Consider the following 16,895-nt stretch of genomic DNA (forward strand, 5'->3'; position numbering starts at 1 on the left):
TTTAATTAAATACACATTCATTTTAAGCAAATACAAAATAACTGAGTTTCAGTACATCACCCCCGTAGTTAAAGATTTGAATTCATTTTGTATTTACAGTAAGTTATTTTGTTTTTTTAATTATATTTCATTATACAGTGGTTTCTACAATTGAAATTTATTCTAGCTTTTTTTTCCTCCTGTTAAACAGCATGCCTTCCCTCAAGCACCTTAGCTGAAGAAGCATGATGTCATTGCTGAATTCATCTGTAATTACCATCTGTAATTTGCTTATTTTATGTTGATGTCAACATTGTAAGATTATTTTTGAGTGTTTTGTCATTACTGAGAAAATGCAAACCAGATTTGGTCCGATGTATTCAAACATGATGCATACAGCGAGGCATCAAGGCCTGTTCTCCCAGTTACCAAAAGTCTGGAACACACAAGATATCTGTATTTTGGACCCTCACAATATGGCGAAATCTCTCTGCTTCCCGATTTTAGCTCCATTGTACAAACTTATGTTTAAAGTTATTTGGTTTACTTTTTTCCTAGCTCTAAAAGAAATAAAAATTTACATTTTAAACACGTTTTCATTATTTTTGTGTGGATAATACAACACAAGGTTGACAATTCATCCAGAAACAAAACCGTATTGAATGACATGTTCAGTGCTCTCTCATGTGATCAGGTCATGGGTTATTAAATCAATTCTAACTAGCGATATGATATATTGAGACGTCATCAAATCGGTTGTTGTCCAAAGCAAATAAAGGTCTTAACTATTGACAAAAAAAAAAAGAAAATTCAATTTAAAAGCAAGCAAGAAGAAAAATGGAGTAAGTGAGGACAAGTGTATCCAAAAAGCGAGTCGGATAACAGAGCAGAGGTGAGAACGGTTGAGAGCATAAGAGGGAAAACCAAACACACAAGACTGCATATAGCTGCCAGAAGGCAAACTGTGTCAATAAATTCCAGAGAAAAATATTTTACTTTGCGCTCTATGCACATACTAACAACCAATCAAATTAAGTATTCCTCATCAATCTTCAACATTGTAATGCTGCCTACACTTGTTATAATCCAATAGTAGTGTCAGCCACTGACTTAAATCACAAAAAGAGAGTCCCCACAAGGTTATACTAAAACCATACAATAAAAAAAAGTAAGTTTAACTCAAAAAGTTAACATTTGAGTATCCAGGAGCTTCACAATGCAAATACAACTGACAGGCATTTGTGTACATTTCTACTTTCATGCAATATTCAATAATCAAAATCATGATTGCAGTACACTGCTTGCATGTGGACCATTGAGGTAATTTGTCACCAAAAACAGCGTTTATGCTCTGCACGTTTGTGACAAAAAGTCTACACTGCATTAAGACAAAAATAATACCAGTTTTTCAAGATTACCAACGCTGCTTTAATGTATTAAGTACATAAAAAGCAGCGTTTGTGTATACGTATAGTTGGAAAACTTAAATAAGTAAAAAATGAAATAAATAAAAAAAACACTGGCTGCAGTATTCTTAATATTGTGTTAATAATACTGACTTTTGTAAACTTATAAGGCGCGGTCCTCTAAAATAAGCCAAAAGGAGATTAAAAGGAGGTTATCCTCCACGCCGGTGGGGGCGGCAGAGAGCCGCAGAAGCGTTGATGGACGCGAGCGAGGAAGAGGTCCTCCAGTGACGTCACCGGCGTGCTGTTGGGAAGACAGCGGAAGATGGCGTCGTCCAAGGTGAAGCAGGACATGCCTCCTGCGGGAGGCTATGCTTCGTTTGATTATAAGAGAAATCTGCCGAAGCGAGGACTGTCAGGTACTTTACATTACATGGTTGCATTACGAAAGATACGAGTCCACACACGAGCGGTGACGGAGCCGCAGGACGGAGCCGAAGCCCGGGCTGCTGCCCACCGAAGTAGCTTCACGGGAACAACAAACCCGGAGTCACCGGTTCCGACCGGGTCACGTTCACCTTAGTAGAAACTTAACAATAATGAAATGTGAATGCTTCTTAAATGGAAGCTGGTTGAGGTCATTCAATAGAACAGACATGTACGTCTGGCTGTCGTTTCTATCAAACCCAACTAAATCAAATGGTTATCTAATAACACGCAACCAATGGTGTGCTAATTGTACACCTTTAAACAGTGACCACATTAAAGTTAAAGTATTCAAAGCTAGACATCGTCCCTAACTGTACTGTGACAGAAGGAAAGCAACGAAGATCGATTTAAAATCAGCATTATTCTCCAATTAGGCTTCTGTGTACAAGTTATTAGTCTCAGCTGAGCTTTCTCTCCAAGTTCTACGAAAGTATAGACTGACTTGACGTCAGATTATTAACTATATATTACCAGTATAATACGGACAACAAAAGCATTAGGTCATATATGTACACACGTGTTTTGAACAGGCAACGACACAGACACCTACCTTCTCCTGACTGCACCTGACCTAAAGTTATTATTATCGTTTGTGATCTGGCGAAATATATCGACCAAAATAAAGTGATCAAAATGTGTATTTCCTGGTTGGTCAAAAACGGGAGTTGAAAGGCCAAACATATTGGTTGAATGTTATTAAATGTCATTAAATAGATCATTTATAATTGTAATTGCTCTTAGACTGATGCACTAAACGTTATTGTATTTGCCACCGACCGGCTCCGATTGTTATTGTTATTGTCTGACAGCATTATGGAAAGAACCAACATGGATACAAAAAGCTTTCGCTTAATTCATTTTTTCTGTTTAAGTAAGATTATTGTGCAACAGCAAGTCCCATCCTGGAAAGCATTCTTCCTTTTGTTGCCCTGAATCAATACTGGATCAATCAAATAAGAACAAAAGGTGGTCCATCACTCACTTATGCATAAAAACATGGCAAATGGGATCATCCAGGTTAAGCCTAAGGAAGTTGATCTTTAATTGTCCATACTTTACGTTATGACACAAACTTCAGTGTGTTAAAGTTACTTCTATCTGTTCTGAAAGATGCAGCTCTGCCGTCAATAATAAGCTCATAGACGCATCATGTTATTCCTCTTTGTCTATTTTATGAATGTTGGTACACTGAAATGTGACGATGTGGTTGGGATAACTCAAATCCCAACATTATTTATCTGAGGTTAAATACAATGTTGCCTTAAACTGTCACTCCTCCCTTCTTTAATCAACAGGATACAGCATGTTTGGTATTGGGATCGGCATCATGGTATTTGGTTACTGGAGGCTTTTTAAGTGGAACAGAGAAAGGAGGTAGGAGTATTCTTGCAATAATTCTTTGGGTTTAAATGTTGGTCACGATGAACACTGTAGCTGAACTCGTGGTGATGTGTTTGTTCATTAAAGGCGCCTGCAGATTGAGGAGATGGAAGCCAGGATAGCTCTGATGCCTCTGCTGCAGGCAGAGCAAGACCGAAGGTGACAACAACAAACAAACTCACACACAAACCAGTTTAGTTTTTAAATGCAGTAACTCCCTCATACTAGTCTTCATGTAACCGTTGAATTATCCCTCTGGCCAGCAACCTACGGATGCTGAGGGAAAATCTAGAAGAGGAGGCGATTCTCATGAAGGACGTTCCTGGTTGGAAGGTAAAGAAAAGCCGGGATTTCTCTTCGTTCTGAAAGCACTGAGCATCAACATCACAGGCTTTCTGCATTTCAACACTCATCTGCCAAGACGGCAGCTTAAAGATCAATTTTAAAATTCACTTCACAAAGTTAAAGCAAACGAGAAACTTCATGAAACGATGAATTCGCAGTTCACTCAGTGGTTAAATAGACTTAGTTTTGAAGATTTCATTTTTCAGATGTTGGAAATGTGATTAACAGCTTCAGTGAGAATATTTCTGTTTATTCGTCCATCAGTGGTCATAACTATGAAAACAATGCTTACATGCAATCTTTATGCTTCTGGTAAACTCCTGATCAGTAGCACCTGGAACTTATTTTTATTTAGACTATAAAGTATATATTTTAATTTGATTATCATTCAGATGCAGGTTGGCATCAGTGTCTTTGTCTTTGTGACATCTGTCTGCCCGTTAACACCCGTGCAGGTTGGCGAGCGCGTCTTCCACACCGACCGCTGGGTCGCCCCCATGACACAGGAGCTGTTCAACCTCCGGCCTCGCGAAGAGCTTCTGCACAAGCGGTTCGGCTTCCTGTGGTACGTGTAAGCGCCGCCAGAGACGTCCCGAGCTCCTCCTCTTCCACCGCCAGCGTCACGTGGACATGAGCCTTCGCTCAGTTTAGCTTGTAAATGTTCTATATTAAAATCTTTTTTTTCTGTACCTCAACCTGGTTTTAATGTTTCTTCAGTTTGGTTTGAATTTCAAAGCATGCACCTCCTAGTTGTGGGAACGTCTACTGTAACTTGGAAGTTACACATTTCAGAATAGGGAAAACATCAGAAGGGTATGTGTATTATTTATCAACCTAAATGTGTGAAGCTACTTGCATCAAGGATAAATAAATACCAATTATGTCAGGACCATTTTAGTTTAGTTTTGCAGGAATACATTGACATCAAGCCCCCCAGTAGGACCCACCTTACTTTGTAAACTCAGAACCAAAATTAACAATGTCAGTACACATCCCATAAAATACTTTTGGCAATTACAACACAACAAACAGCTTTTAATGCCACAATTTAATTTTTGAAATTGTAATACAAAAAGTGCAAACAGCAGAATACTTTAATACTAGAGTGACTAATTAAATTGATTAGCTTTAAAATAGTCAGTTATATCAGACAAGAGGCTGTAGAGCCCTTGTGTCGTCTCGGCCGGTTCCTGTGAGTAGCAGCCGTTACATTTCAGTAACGTGTCCTTCTGGCAAGCCAACAGATCAGCGTCACAAAGGCCTCAACCTTTTACTCGGCAGGATCCTGGCAGGCTCCTCGCATGCAGCCGCTGCTTACAACTGCGCCACCACTGTTGCCCATTGGACCTGAAACAATAAGACATTGCGAGTCAGCTATGTGCACCGAGCCGGGAACACAAGGGATGGGCTTTTATACAACGCTTTACCTGATAAGTGAATCTGCATCGATCACTGTATCTGCATCGATCACTGCCATCTAAAGCCAGATACTTCAGCTGTGAGGGGTTCCAGTGACAGCCAGCTCACTCTAAAGAAAAAAGAGCAAGAGATGGATTAGGACTGGCAATTAACATTTTACACAAGTCAGATCACAATATGCATGCAATCCTATTCGAGTCTGACACTCACCACTTATTCATATGTAAGGGAACAACAAACTGAATACAGTCTAGACACCTTAGACGTCAATTAGGACTGCTGCAGGGGCTTTACTGGAGCAAATGTGAGGACTAATGCAGTGAACAGAAGTGGACTGAGCACAATACTACCCATGACTTAGAGGCCAAAGCTTTTTTTTGGTGGACTCGGGAGGATGAGCACTACAATCCAGAGGAGCTTCTTAGAAACAATTTCTCAATGAACTTTTCCAATCGGGGAAGAGGCCATGGCATGTTGTAGGCGACATCTGAAGCAGAGGACTAAAAACAACGACTAACTTGAAGGTATTCATGGAAACAATGAGAACTGAGTTTGAAGGATGTGAGCAAAGCAAAAGTAGATTTTTACCTCACGTGCATTGGCCTACTTTCTCCACATTTGACCTAGGCAAGAGAGCAGCTTTCCTCTCTGATGAGCACTTGTTGGAAGGCGCAACACTTCACTCTCCAAGGACTTGTAGGTTTTTGATGTGGCTGACCTCTTGAACGTAATGAGACATTAACATGACCAGCGGATGTTTTCCCAGCATCACCTTTGGCAACTTTAGGGGTTTTACATCAAACCTCACTAGAGGTTCGATTTCAATGCACTACACGGTTGCCGATCACAAATTGCTGCTTTTCTTTTGGTTCAGACTGTCGGGCCAAAAACCATTACGTTTTTAGGAGACCAGACAGCAGCTTGTGGAATGTTTTTTAAAGCACCTAATTGGAGCGTAAATCCGCCGTTGTGCGTTGAAGTTAATTTAGACAACGGACGCTCTCCAAAGAACAGAAATTTTAGGACTACAGGGCTGTTAAATTTCTTTTCTCACGCATCATTACAGTAACATGGGCCTAGCTGTCAACTAAATGACCCCATGCGGTAGTTTTAAAAGGCAAAAGAATCAAGATTATTTTCCACAGTCTGTTTAATAGGCTCCATGAAGCCAAACTGACAAAGAAAAAAAAATGTTGATCATACAAAGAACATAAAGTACAAAACTGTTCCCGCTTTAGATATTACTTTTGGGAAACGAAGTTACATTTTTTTTTCGATCACTTAAACAAGATTAGTCCATTTTACAGCACATTTAAAATGCAAAAGTTGAGCAGAGCACAAAAGATACCTTGGACAGACTGTAGCATGCTGCAATTTGCAACTTCACGACAGCCGGCCACTTCGGTTGTGTAGTTCACCAGTCTGAAAGGAATTCACTCTTTGAACACACAGGAGCCTCAGCCAGACTAAGGTTGTTTTTTATATATATATATAGTAAAAGGAATTTAGCATAAAATCCCCCAAAAGTCTGTTCATGAGTAATTCGGATTTCTTTCCTCACTTTAAAAAGCTGGCAAGGATGTCGGTCAGCCACTGGGACTGAGCGGGGAAATACGGAAAAAAGGAAAAAAGGACCGAGCCCAGTGGATATTTAAATAAATATATATATTATTTTAAAAAAGGAAAATACTAAGGAATCAAAATCAGGAAACACTTTACGCGCTGGATAAAGTCTACAGCGAAGGTAGTGGCCATGTGGAGAGCAGTTCGGTCCTCAAATCGGGACTTACAGTACTGATCGGATTACACAGATGCCTTTTAGTTAACAAACGACCTTTGAGGAATAAAGATGCCCAATCAAGCAAGGTAAGAGTCTGGAACTGTAATTTGTAACATGGTTTGTTAAGGAATGACCAAAACTCACGGCTACATTATCTTTTAAGATGCTTGAGCTACGACAACAGAACTACAAAACTAAGGTCAGCAATAACACGTGGACATTTTTCTTGAGGAGCGCATCTTTGAAATACAGCCAGCCAAGTGATGATCTTGAATCAGGGAGATGTTTACTCGTTTGCAGCTGAGGATAAGAAGTGGGCACACAGGTAAAGACACGGAAAGTTCCAACACTCGAGTTTCACAACATCCCCTCAATCCCACCAGACAGTCCTTAAACCCTCCCTCAGTTTTTCAGCTCCATTTGCTGAGCCATGTCAGAACAAGTAACATTTGCTAAGTGGTTCAAATTGTTTTTTTTGCCAGCGTCTGTATCAGAGCGGGACTGTGGAAGGAGGGTGGTGGTGTTGGTGGTGGTGGTAGGGGGGGAAAGGGTGGGGCTAGCAAAATTTGGCGACCGCAGAGAAAATTTGGCAACCGCAGAGAGGCATCAAGTTGGGCTCAGGTACAAAACTGAGGGACATAAATCATACAAGTCTTCATATGTTGGGGCTGTGCAGCTTTAATTACATGTTTGATCACCTCTGGTGTGATGGACCTGGGAAATCACATTAATGTTTAATGTAAAATGTGTGTGTCATCAGCATACCACAGACAAACTATGTTCGTATGTTCAGCTTAAGTGTAATGTTAACCATTCAACTTTTTAACGCTTTACTCGTTAGCAATTAAGAGTCTTATGGCAGGTGGATTTGATGCTTTTGAAAATTTGGAAGTTACAGCCCCAACATATGTCTACAGACACGGTACAAATGCATATCATAGCTTACCGTAGCTGTCGTATCCATCACGGTAGGATGTACCGCGGTCACCGTATCCACCCTGACCCCTGAAAACATGACAAACTATGTTTGATACGACTGCACCACATTAACGTGTGGATCCACCCGGGATGGATAATCTGCGACTTCTTAAAACTGTCCTCACCTATTGTCTCTGTAGCTCGAGTATCCTCCGCCGCCGCCGCCTCCGCCGCCGCTGTTCCTGTACTGGTTGCCGGAAAAGCGCCCTTCAGAATGGAAGCTCCTGTCGCTGTAACTCCTGTCGCCGTAGCTCCGGTCTCCATTGTACCCGCCGCCGCCGCCTGAGACGACACGAGGGCAGCATTGACCAACACAGGGAGAGGCATTGGTGTTGCTAACACAACACGTGACAGTTAATACGCAGACAGCTCGTGTCCACCTCTGGAGTAACCTCGTCCACCTCGCCCACGGCCGCCAAAGCCGCCTCCTCGCTGTCCTCTGGGGCCGCCGGACCCAAAACCTCCCCTGGAACGTCCACCCTTTCCTGCTTCGTCCACACGGATTGACCGTCCATCTAGAGTCTGCAGGGAAAAGATAATGTAGTTATAAATAATCCTTTATTCATTCATTCGTTCGTAATGCCATCACTGTCATTAGTTACAGATAAAGCTTCTGTCCTGAACGCTGATGTCTTTTCAAAAACAACTAAAGACGTACCTGTTTACACTGCCGTTTGTTTAAATACGTCCTGCTTTATGACCTGCTTTTATCTGTTTTTATGTTTCAATGTGTTTTTAGCTGCTCCATCTCGTTCCATGTGTTTTTTATTGTGTTTTATTTAACCTGTACAGCACTTTGTGACCTCTTGTCTGTGAAATGTGCTTTATAAATAAATAAATTATTATTATTTACAGGAAAATAGAAGACATTTGAGCAAAGGGTTAATGTCAAGTCCAACACTGTCAGAAGAACAAAGAATAGATCACGTGAGGTGCTGGTGACGTGTGCATTGTGTTACCTTGCCGTTCATGCCGTCCTGAGCGTCTTTGGCATCTTCTGCGTTGTCGAATTTCACAAAACCAAAACCGCGAGATTTCCCCGTTTCTTTGTCTCTGATAACGTCCACTAATGAGGGACAGGGAAAACAAATATTCCTGCATCAAAATAATGGAAAAAAAATACATATTTTTATTGATTTATGAAATTAAAAAACCGCTGCGACCGATTTACCTTTTTCAATAGTTCCATATTTGCCGAAGGCCGCAGCCAGAGACTCCTCGTTGGTCTCGAAGCTCAAGCCTCCGATGAACAACTTACCCTCGTCCGACATGGTGAAGCTGGGGAATGCAAAAAATAAACAACGATCAGCTGACGCGAAAAAAATAAACACAAATCAGCTGACGCAAAAAATAAATAAAACACAAACGTCAACAACGGCCTCCTTCGTTAAACATCGGCAAATCCCGTCTGCAGAGCTAAAGTAGGTCACCAGCCCGGGGAACAGTTTATTAATAAATATTTATTATCACTCTCTTTGGTTAAAACTGAAATAAACCCTCCCTACTTAGCTCTTTTTATTATTTTTTTAATGCTTTATTTTTAATCGATCCCCGCCGAGCAGCCCGGAGAGTTACGCCTCGGGCCTCTAAACGTGGTTCCGTTATTTTAGCGGATTAGGGAGCCAGGTTTTATTCTCTGGGCGCCATTTTGTGGCACCGAGCTCGAGCGCTTCACTGTTGATCCGCTGGTCGACATTGCGAGCAGCTCCTCATGCAGCAAGATGCCATATTATGGTGGTTACATAACTGAGCAATGTGATATGGTCGAGATGTTGTTTGTTGCGCAGTTGCAAACTCCCCTTAACAGCAACGCAATGCATGCATTTGTAAAAGTGTTTATTTATACCTTTAAAAAAAAAAAAGAAAAAGAAGGAATATCTATCATTTAAAACAGGGGGAAAAAGTTGACAGTCTAATCATGCCTTGGAAAATCTGCAGATATGTGTGAACATGTATAATTCCCACTAAATCGACTGTGAAAAAATGTATAATACAATGGGGGAATTAAAAAAAACCCACCTTCTACTGACAGGAGTCCAACCGATGCTGAGCGGAGCTGCGCGTCGAATGAGAGCAGGAAGGGGGCGCGGCCTGAGCGCCAGCTTTGCGCACGGCCCTCTTCTTCTGGGCCTTTCTCTGAGGAAGAGTGGCGGGTCCCACTGCCACCTACTGGACAGGGTAGATATGTCTAAATGTATATATTTGTATTTTGAGGTGCATATAACAGAGTTGCAGTTGTTTTCAAGTGTGTGTGAGTGGTTGTAGGTGGATGTGTGTTGTCGGTGGAGGGGTTTGTGGTTTATTAAACCTGTGGTAAAACACATGGTTCTCCACAGTATGGGGATGTCCTGCAGGGTCGCTGCATGGCCGAAAGGCTTTTTCAGGGCAGCTTCTCGTTGTTATTCTGATCTTCTTTGTGAGTTTTCTGGCTTGCCTGTTCAGAGCTCCCCGCTTCTGTATATCCTCCTTCATGACTTTAGTTTATCTACGTCTTTAGCTCAGCTGATCCATCTCCTCAAAGTCAGATTTCACGTCACGCCTGAAGAACATTTAACGTAAAAGACGGCGATGTCTGAATGACAAAAAAAGGTCTCAATTGAGAGACACGCGAAGGCAGCAATGTTATGTGTTGCAGGTCTTTATTTGTTTCCTTTATTCTTTTGTTTACCTTCATTGTCATTCATATAAGTTATATTGAAACATTTCATAGGAACATCCTTAGCACAGAACAATACATAGTTTACATTCAAGACATGTACATTTAAGGCATTGGAGTACTTTAACAAACATACGGTTAAAGGCCTTTGCACAAAAACACCAAGATGTATAACATGAAAATGCACATTGGAAGCTTTTGTGGCAGATGCTACATACCAACGTCAGCCATTGTCACTGACAGACTCAGATGAAATTACATGCTCAGCTCATGGACAGCCACAGGAATGAGACGCCTCAGACCTGTCGGGCTTACATTCTTCAGAAATATATATATATTTGTCAAAAAAGCATCAAAGCATTTGAGTTTACTCTGCTGCTCTTTGACCTGTTTCACGAGTTCAGAGGTCAGCTTTGGTTGGTTCCTTCTAGTCACTAGAAAGCCGCCCCTGCTATCACAGTGAGTGGATCTCCCCCCACGCAGGAGACTAGGGCCGATGGTGATGATGCTGGTACGGGTGAGAGGCCCGCGAGTACCTCCGAGTTCTCCTGCGTAGACGCCTCTGATGCATCAGAAGCTGCAGGCGCTCGAGCTTACAGTGTAATATTTGATTTTCCTGTGTGGGTGAGCAGGTCAGGTGACTCTCCTCACCTGAAGAGGAGGAGAGGAATAACAACTTGTTAGACGTGCTACTAATGGAAATAGATGGATGTCAAAAAGAGCAGACGCGGATTTGTAATGCATGCACACAAACGCAGGTTATAATAAGTTATGGGCTCTTAAGTAGAAGCATGTTGAGTAGGAGGCACAGACTCGTCGTGTGTGAATAAACATGGCTTTTTTTCACAGCACATGTTTAGTCAGTGCCATTTAAGCCAACTGGAGGTCTATTGAGAGCCAAAGCAGCCATGTGTATATTATATTTCACCTTCTTTTACCTCCTTGTTCCTGAAATATAGAGCTGCATAAAGAATGTATTATAAATGCAATCTCCAGTAACTCCTCCAGTGTTCAAGTGTGTAATATCGTGTTTTTCACCTGGAGTTTTACTGAGGCGCTCTGTCCTCGGGGCCTCCAGTGTTTGGCTCTTTGCTTTGCCCGGGCCCTCCTCCGCTGTGAGCGGCGGGCTGGCTGGAGGGTTGTTGGCGTCGGGGCGGTGGGGTAGATGAGCAGGGGCAGGCTGAGCCCCCTGGTGGTGGTACGCGGCTCTGAAGAGGTCGTTGAAGATCTGGAGGATGATGCCGATGCCGCTCTGACTGCAGGGGGCCAGAGAGCCTGACGGGATGAGAAGAGAGCAGAGGACATGAGAGAGGAAGAGGAGGCTGATGGTTGATGTGAAAAAGAAGAACGAGAAGCAAACTGAGAAGGTCGACATCAGCGCAACAATAAAAAACAAAACAGCAGATATAAGTAAAGTAAATTACTCACATAAATGATTATCAATGAATTGTTTTTGTCAATTTCCAAGCAAAAATTCATTGGTTCCAGGATTTGCTGCTTTTCCCTGTTGTTAACTTCTTATATTTAGTGTGTTTTAGTTTTAGTTTTTATGCCTACCTCATCTATTTTCAGGACTTCTGTGACTCGGCTGCTGCAAAACTGTACTTTTCCTTTTGGGATTAATCATGAACTCTGTCTCTCTGTCTGTGTATCCATCTTGATCAAAATAATAAAAAACTATTGTGTTCCGATCGCGTCGTTATCAGGATCCCGCCGCTGACACACTTACCAGAAAACGTCCCAGAGAAGACGCCTGGTGAGGGGCTCACAAAACTTTCTATGACTGCTCCGGGCTGCTTGCTCAGCTCTGCAGTGGACGAAGCATGAACATGACTCTGTGAATCAAGAAGGAAAAAATGCTTTTAAACCACCCACCATGTGGAGTAAAGACAGATAGAACTGTTGTTATGTCACTGAAACAGTAGAATATGCAGTAGAATACATCAGGCTAACCTCTCTGAGGGTGGAAGCTGACGCCGGGCTCCGGGCTCCAGGAAAGGAGCCGGTGGGATCCGGTGAACAGACCGCTGGGGCTGCTGGTTGTGGACTGCTGGGATGTGGACAACCAGTTGGCAAAGAAGGGGTTGAAAGAACAGGAGAGGACGTGTGCGTGAAGTGGGGAGGACAGGATTGGTGTGGGAGGCCGGTGGCGCCGGGAGCTGTTGAGTTCAAGGAAGTTCTGGGTCTTTGAGCACTCGATTGGATCGAGGATGCAGAGTCAGAAGAGTCTGGGGCTCGAGCAGAGGTCTGGGAGGTGGATCCTGTGGTTTTGCCGGAGGAGTCGGGGCGGCTCGTGCCGGCCGCAGTGGGCACGCCGGGCTGAAGGTTGCCGCCGCTGCCAGCTCTCGAGTCCTTGTGGCGTTGCAGCGCCGCCACGCTCTGTGCAGAGAGCTGGAGCTGCACGTACATCATGTGGGCACCAATTCCCAGGTTAATGGTCAGAGGTGAGCGCCCAGACAGGAAGTCACCAATCTGCAGGGTCGTCAGGAAAGACACAACATCAGACTTTAATTTGTTGACATTTTGGCTACTATGGTAACATTAGTTGATATTTATAGTGTTTCAGCAAACATTCACTCAGTATCTACTTAGTCAGCAGAAGAGCAGCAGCTTCATGAACTCACATTATTTCAACACAAAGGTCATTATGGATGTAATCATTGCTACATGGGAATAGAGTCAAAGGCTATTGCAGACAAAATGCCCCAAAACATTGGTTGGATTTCATGAAAATCTTAAGGATTTGGACTTTAAATACAGAGCTGTACGTGCGCTAGAGTCACAAAGACATGAAACTTACCTGAACTTCTGTTAAACCTTCTAAGACGTCCATCATCGTTCTCTTGGCTCTGGCAGTGGAGCACTGTGGCAGAAAAGATATCACAACATGACGTCGCTACACAAAGTCTGATTGCATGTGAACATGGATGTGAATGGAAATGGGATTTGGGAACATTTAAAAAAAATGTCAGCATTTAATTTTGAAGAAAAGTTGTAATATTTGACATTTTCACTATTTTCCACCAGATTCAACCATTTTCACATTGTAGGCCGATGCATGATTTTGTTTTTGTATATTTGCAATTACATGAAAAATACTAATGCAATCAAATTGTTTGTTGCTAATCTTAAATCCATCTTAAACCCACTTAAGACCCTTATCTGCAGCCCAAATGTAAACCTTATGGGCCCCACATGGACACACTGGATAATGCACCACTGTACATGAGACAGGGCACAAAACTAACAATGTTCAGGTAATCGTGAAGTAATGTTAACAACTGTGTGCATGGTGGAGGCTGCATCGGCTTACTCACCACTAAACCAGCCTCAATGGCAGGCACCAGGGTCAGCTTGCTCCCATCTGTTACACCCAGGTCCAACAGTTGGCCTGCAGTCAGCTGCCTGCCACATGCACATTTTCGAGTTAGCATATATTGACTTTAAGAATACAGAAGCGGCGATGAAGCAATGGGTGTCACACGAAAAAATACAAAGCACAACTCACTTGTCTCTATACAAGAGGACGATTCTGTCAGTTTGCAGCCTGAGTTTGTGGGAGATGTGCGTCCTCAGTCCCTCCACAGTCTCTCCCCGGGGCACAGTGAGCTCCACCGGGGTGCCCGTGGTCGAGGTGACGGACAAACGCATCGTGGGCTGCCCGGTGGAGCCCGCAGCCTGGCAGCCTGCAGACTCGCCCGGGGTGAAGCTCCTGAGCCCCCGATGCTGCTCCATTCAGCTGTGAAAGGTCCAAATGTGAAGCTGATGCTGGTCGCTGGATTCAATTTAGGCGAGTGCGCGACAGTTGTTCTGTTTTTAGTCTCGCTCCTCATTCCTCAGAGGACCGTGTGAAGCATTAACGATACGATTTACAACAGCGGCTCGAGCACGGAGGAGCTGCTCTTTCTGGCTGTGACAGACGCAGCACTACTCCACCGAGCGTAAAACACCACCCCAACCCTGTTAGTGTAAGCCCCGCCCATTCGAACGGACAGCCAATCAGTGAGAGCGCGGAGACCAGTCCGCCCGCAGCGTCCAATCACATGCGTGTGTTTCTCACGTGGCTCCGCCCCGTTTGGTGTATCGCTCACCATTCATAAATGATGCAATCTGCAAAGCCCTACAACATGTTATACATCATTTCATCATGAAAAAATGTCTGTGTTGTTTTCTTATAAAAAACAATACAGACTGCAGGCTATTGTAATCTTTTCAAAGTAGTCTCATTATGAAAAGCTTCCAAGAGATGAGTCACAATTCTTACAATTACTCACAGTCCCCACCACTAACCAAATGTGCACCTTCTACCAACCATAATGGCCATATTATTACTAACTTAATGATCACAACTAGCAAAAACACACCTGCTAACCATCCTACCTCTTGACCCTTTGAGCTTCAAACACGTTTTATTTAAACATTTGTTTTATTAAGGTCAAAGGATAGAGGTGGTCAGAATGGTGCACATTAAAAAGCCTCAGAGACAGATGTGGTATTTTGTCCTGTATGAATACAATTGAATTGACTCTTAATTACACACATGTCAACTCCAAGACAAGTAGCTACAACTCAGTATAGAAACTACAAATAATAATAATAACTCCTGCATATTTCTGGGACATTTTAACAGCTTTTAATTTTAAAAAGGTGACAGTACAGTTCAGTATATACAAAAAAGATTTTCATAGAGATTAGCATCCCTCAAAGTTTTCCCTTCACAAGGTCACATGGGTGCAGAAGCCTGTCCCAGCATGCATTGGGCCATAGGCAGGGAAACACCCTACATGCACATTTGTGGATGCAGTATAACGCTGCTCCGCCAGTGGGAGGAGACACTCACAGTCGGCATCCAGCCTTTGTTCTCTGCAGTCTTTTTCTTCCTCAGCTGTTTAGTATTCGTGTGCCACCTCTGGGCCGCTGCAGGTCCTCCGGCCTGCACCTGTCACATGACTCACGGTCGAGAGAAGACCAGCTTTGGAGTAAAGTGACGTAGGAAACCGGGATAGGGCAGAGAAATGCAGCTAATGTGTTTCCACACAGTGGCTAAAAATAGCTACACCCACAACACCCCCGCTTTACTCGGCCTGCGTCACTCCTCTTCCATATCGCCTCCCTCTCTTTTCTTACTCCCTCCTCTCCCAAATACAGACATGTTTGCCTCACGTTGTCTGTTCTGTCTGTGCAGTAAGATAAGAGAGAGAGAGATCAAATAAAATAATCCTTTATTAGTCCCTCAGTGGGGAAATTACAGGATTACATCAGCACTGCTCACAAGTATGTGAGAAAGTGTGTGAGGAATCCACACCTTTTCTCTTCTGGTTTGCTTAGTTTTTCATTAGAGTATCTGTATTTGTTTCCTTCTCTGATATGCTCTGGGAATATGATAGCTATCCAAACACACACACACACACACACACACACACACACACACACACGCACACACACGCACACACACACACAAACTTCACTGGAATTCAAAAGGAATCCCACATCTCTCTTCTTTGTCTTTTCCTCCTTTCGGTGACACAATGTCTCGATGAGATTTTGATGGAGATCTTCTCTCCCTCCCTCCCCGCCCCTCCCCTTTGTCCCCCTCCTCTCCCTCATTCCTTCCCAACATTTTTATGGTCGCGTGCCAATCCAACGTTTCACAAAGACGAACCAGAAGAGAGACGTTGCTGCTTTACATTCTTTGGGCCTCGCTGAGAACAATTCCACAGGATGTCCTGCTCTCCAGAGCATGCACAGACGCTGCTCTGACGTCAAGCCACCAGCACACACAAATGCACGCAAGCACTCATGCACACGCACACTGACACACTCACACACACTCACACACACTCCCAGTTGCATCTCCTGGCATCATTTCCCATACGTTTCAATCCTTTATGGCACACTTTAAAGTTACTGGAAATTCAGGGATAAAAACATTTGTAAGGAATCACGATAATGGCAGTTGTGTTTTCTAAAAATACAGAAGCATAAATAGAGGCGTAGACGTATTAATATTAATTTAAATGTATTTCTTCTAATACATTTTCTAGTCATTGTCTTTAGCTGCATTTACTGTAAAGCACAACAGTCTTCAAATACTATTTATTTATTCATGTGCCTAATTATAAGTGTATTGACCAATGTTCCCTCTATGTACGCTGAGCCAGAAACACTGATGTTTGGACTGATATGTCTCAATTTTTGATATTTCATCATAATTAATATACAATTCCAGACTTTACATTGCTTTGAAAGAGTATTGGAGTTGTGTAATCAGTGGAGAAAGCTACATGTTCTAGAATATTACACCTGTTTTAAGACATATCCATAATGCGTGCATTTATAGAGGTGTGTTCATGTAGAGGTCTCAAAGCATCCCATGTTCTCAGAGAGTGGCAGTGGTAACATTTTTATTTCTTCTTAAGAGTATGAACAAGTCCCAAGTCCTTGAAAACATATGTTTATGTTT

The 16,895-nt window shown here is 42.8% G+C and overlaps 3 protein-coding genes across 10 annotated transcripts; 1 reads left to right on the forward strand and 2 right to left on the reverse strand.

Moving 5' to 3' along the window:
• Positions 1–1,645: 1,645 nt before the first annotated feature.
• Positions 1,646–4,294, forward strand: ndufa13 (NADH:ubiquinone oxidoreductase subunit A13). Its single transcript, XM_068570981.1, has 5 exons — positions 1,646–1,804; positions 3,170–3,248; positions 3,342–3,413; positions 3,518–3,587; positions 4,055–4,294. The coding sequence occupies exons 1-5, from the start codon at positions 1,711–1,713 to the stop codon at positions 4,172–4,174; spliced, it is 435 nt and encodes a 144-aa protein (XP_068427082.1). The 5' UTR covers positions 1,646–1,710; the 3' UTR covers positions 4,175–4,294.
• A 336-nt stretch (positions 4,295–4,630) lies between these two features.
• cirbpa (cold inducible RNA binding protein a) lies at positions 4,631–9,866 on the reverse strand. Of its 7 annotated transcripts, XR_011077184.1 has the most exons (8): positions 9,796–9,866; positions 8,948–9,054; positions 8,736–8,842; positions 8,157–8,298; positions 7,902–8,058; positions 7,745–7,803; positions 5,027–5,127; positions 4,631–4,946 (listed from the first exon to the last, which is right to left on the reverse strand). XR_011077184.1 is itself a non-coding variant. In XM_068569250.1 (7 exons), the coding sequence occupies exons 2-7, from the start codon at positions 9,045–9,047 to the stop codon at positions 7,085–7,087; spliced, it is 558 nt and encodes a 185-aa protein (XP_068425351.1). In that variant the 5' UTR covers positions 9,048–9,054; positions 9,796–9,866; the 3' UTR covers positions 6,151–7,084. The 7 variants fall into 7 exon arrangements, 6 of the variants coding, with proteins under 6 accessions (XP_068425351.1, XP_068425360.1, XP_068425343.1 ...); XM_068569250.1 differs by lacking the exons at positions 4,631–4,946; positions 5,027–5,127 and adding an exon at positions 6,151–7,098 and having other exon boundaries at positions 8,178–8,298; XM_068569259.1 differs by lacking the exons at positions 4,631–4,946; positions 5,027–5,127 and adding an exon at positions 6,151–7,098 and having other exon boundaries at positions 7,902–8,054; positions 8,177–8,298.
• A 547-nt stretch (positions 9,867–10,413) lies between these two features.
• Positions 10,414–15,362, reverse strand: LOC137782143 (midnolin-like). Of its 2 annotated transcripts, XM_068571270.1 has the most exons (8): positions 15,273–15,362; positions 13,941–14,171; positions 13,750–13,837; positions 13,233–13,295; positions 12,386–12,904; positions 12,162–12,267; positions 11,471–11,707; positions 10,414–11,083 (listed from the first exon to the last, which is right to left on the reverse strand). In XM_068571270.1, the coding sequence occupies exons 2-8, from the start codon at positions 14,165–14,167 to the stop codon at positions 10,920–10,922; spliced, it is 1,404 nt and encodes a 467-aa protein (XP_068427371.1). In that variant the 5' UTR covers positions 14,168–14,171; positions 15,273–15,362; the 3' UTR covers positions 10,414–10,919. The 2 variants fall into 2 exon arrangements, with proteins under 2 accessions (XP_068427371.1, XP_068427372.1); XM_068571271.1 differs by lacking the exon at positions 15,273–15,362 and having other exon boundaries at positions 13,941–14,339.
• Between the last annotated feature and the right edge of the window lie 1,533 nt (positions 15,363–16,895).

Source organism: Clinocottus analis, unplaced genomic scaffold (assembly GCF_023055335.1).
Source record: "Clinocottus analis isolate CAN_PGR_092001 unplaced genomic scaffold, fCliAna1.0.p SCAF_11, whole genome shotgun sequence".
NCBI lineage: Eukaryota > Metazoa > Chordata > Actinopteri > Perciformes > Cottidae > Clinocottus > Clinocottus analis.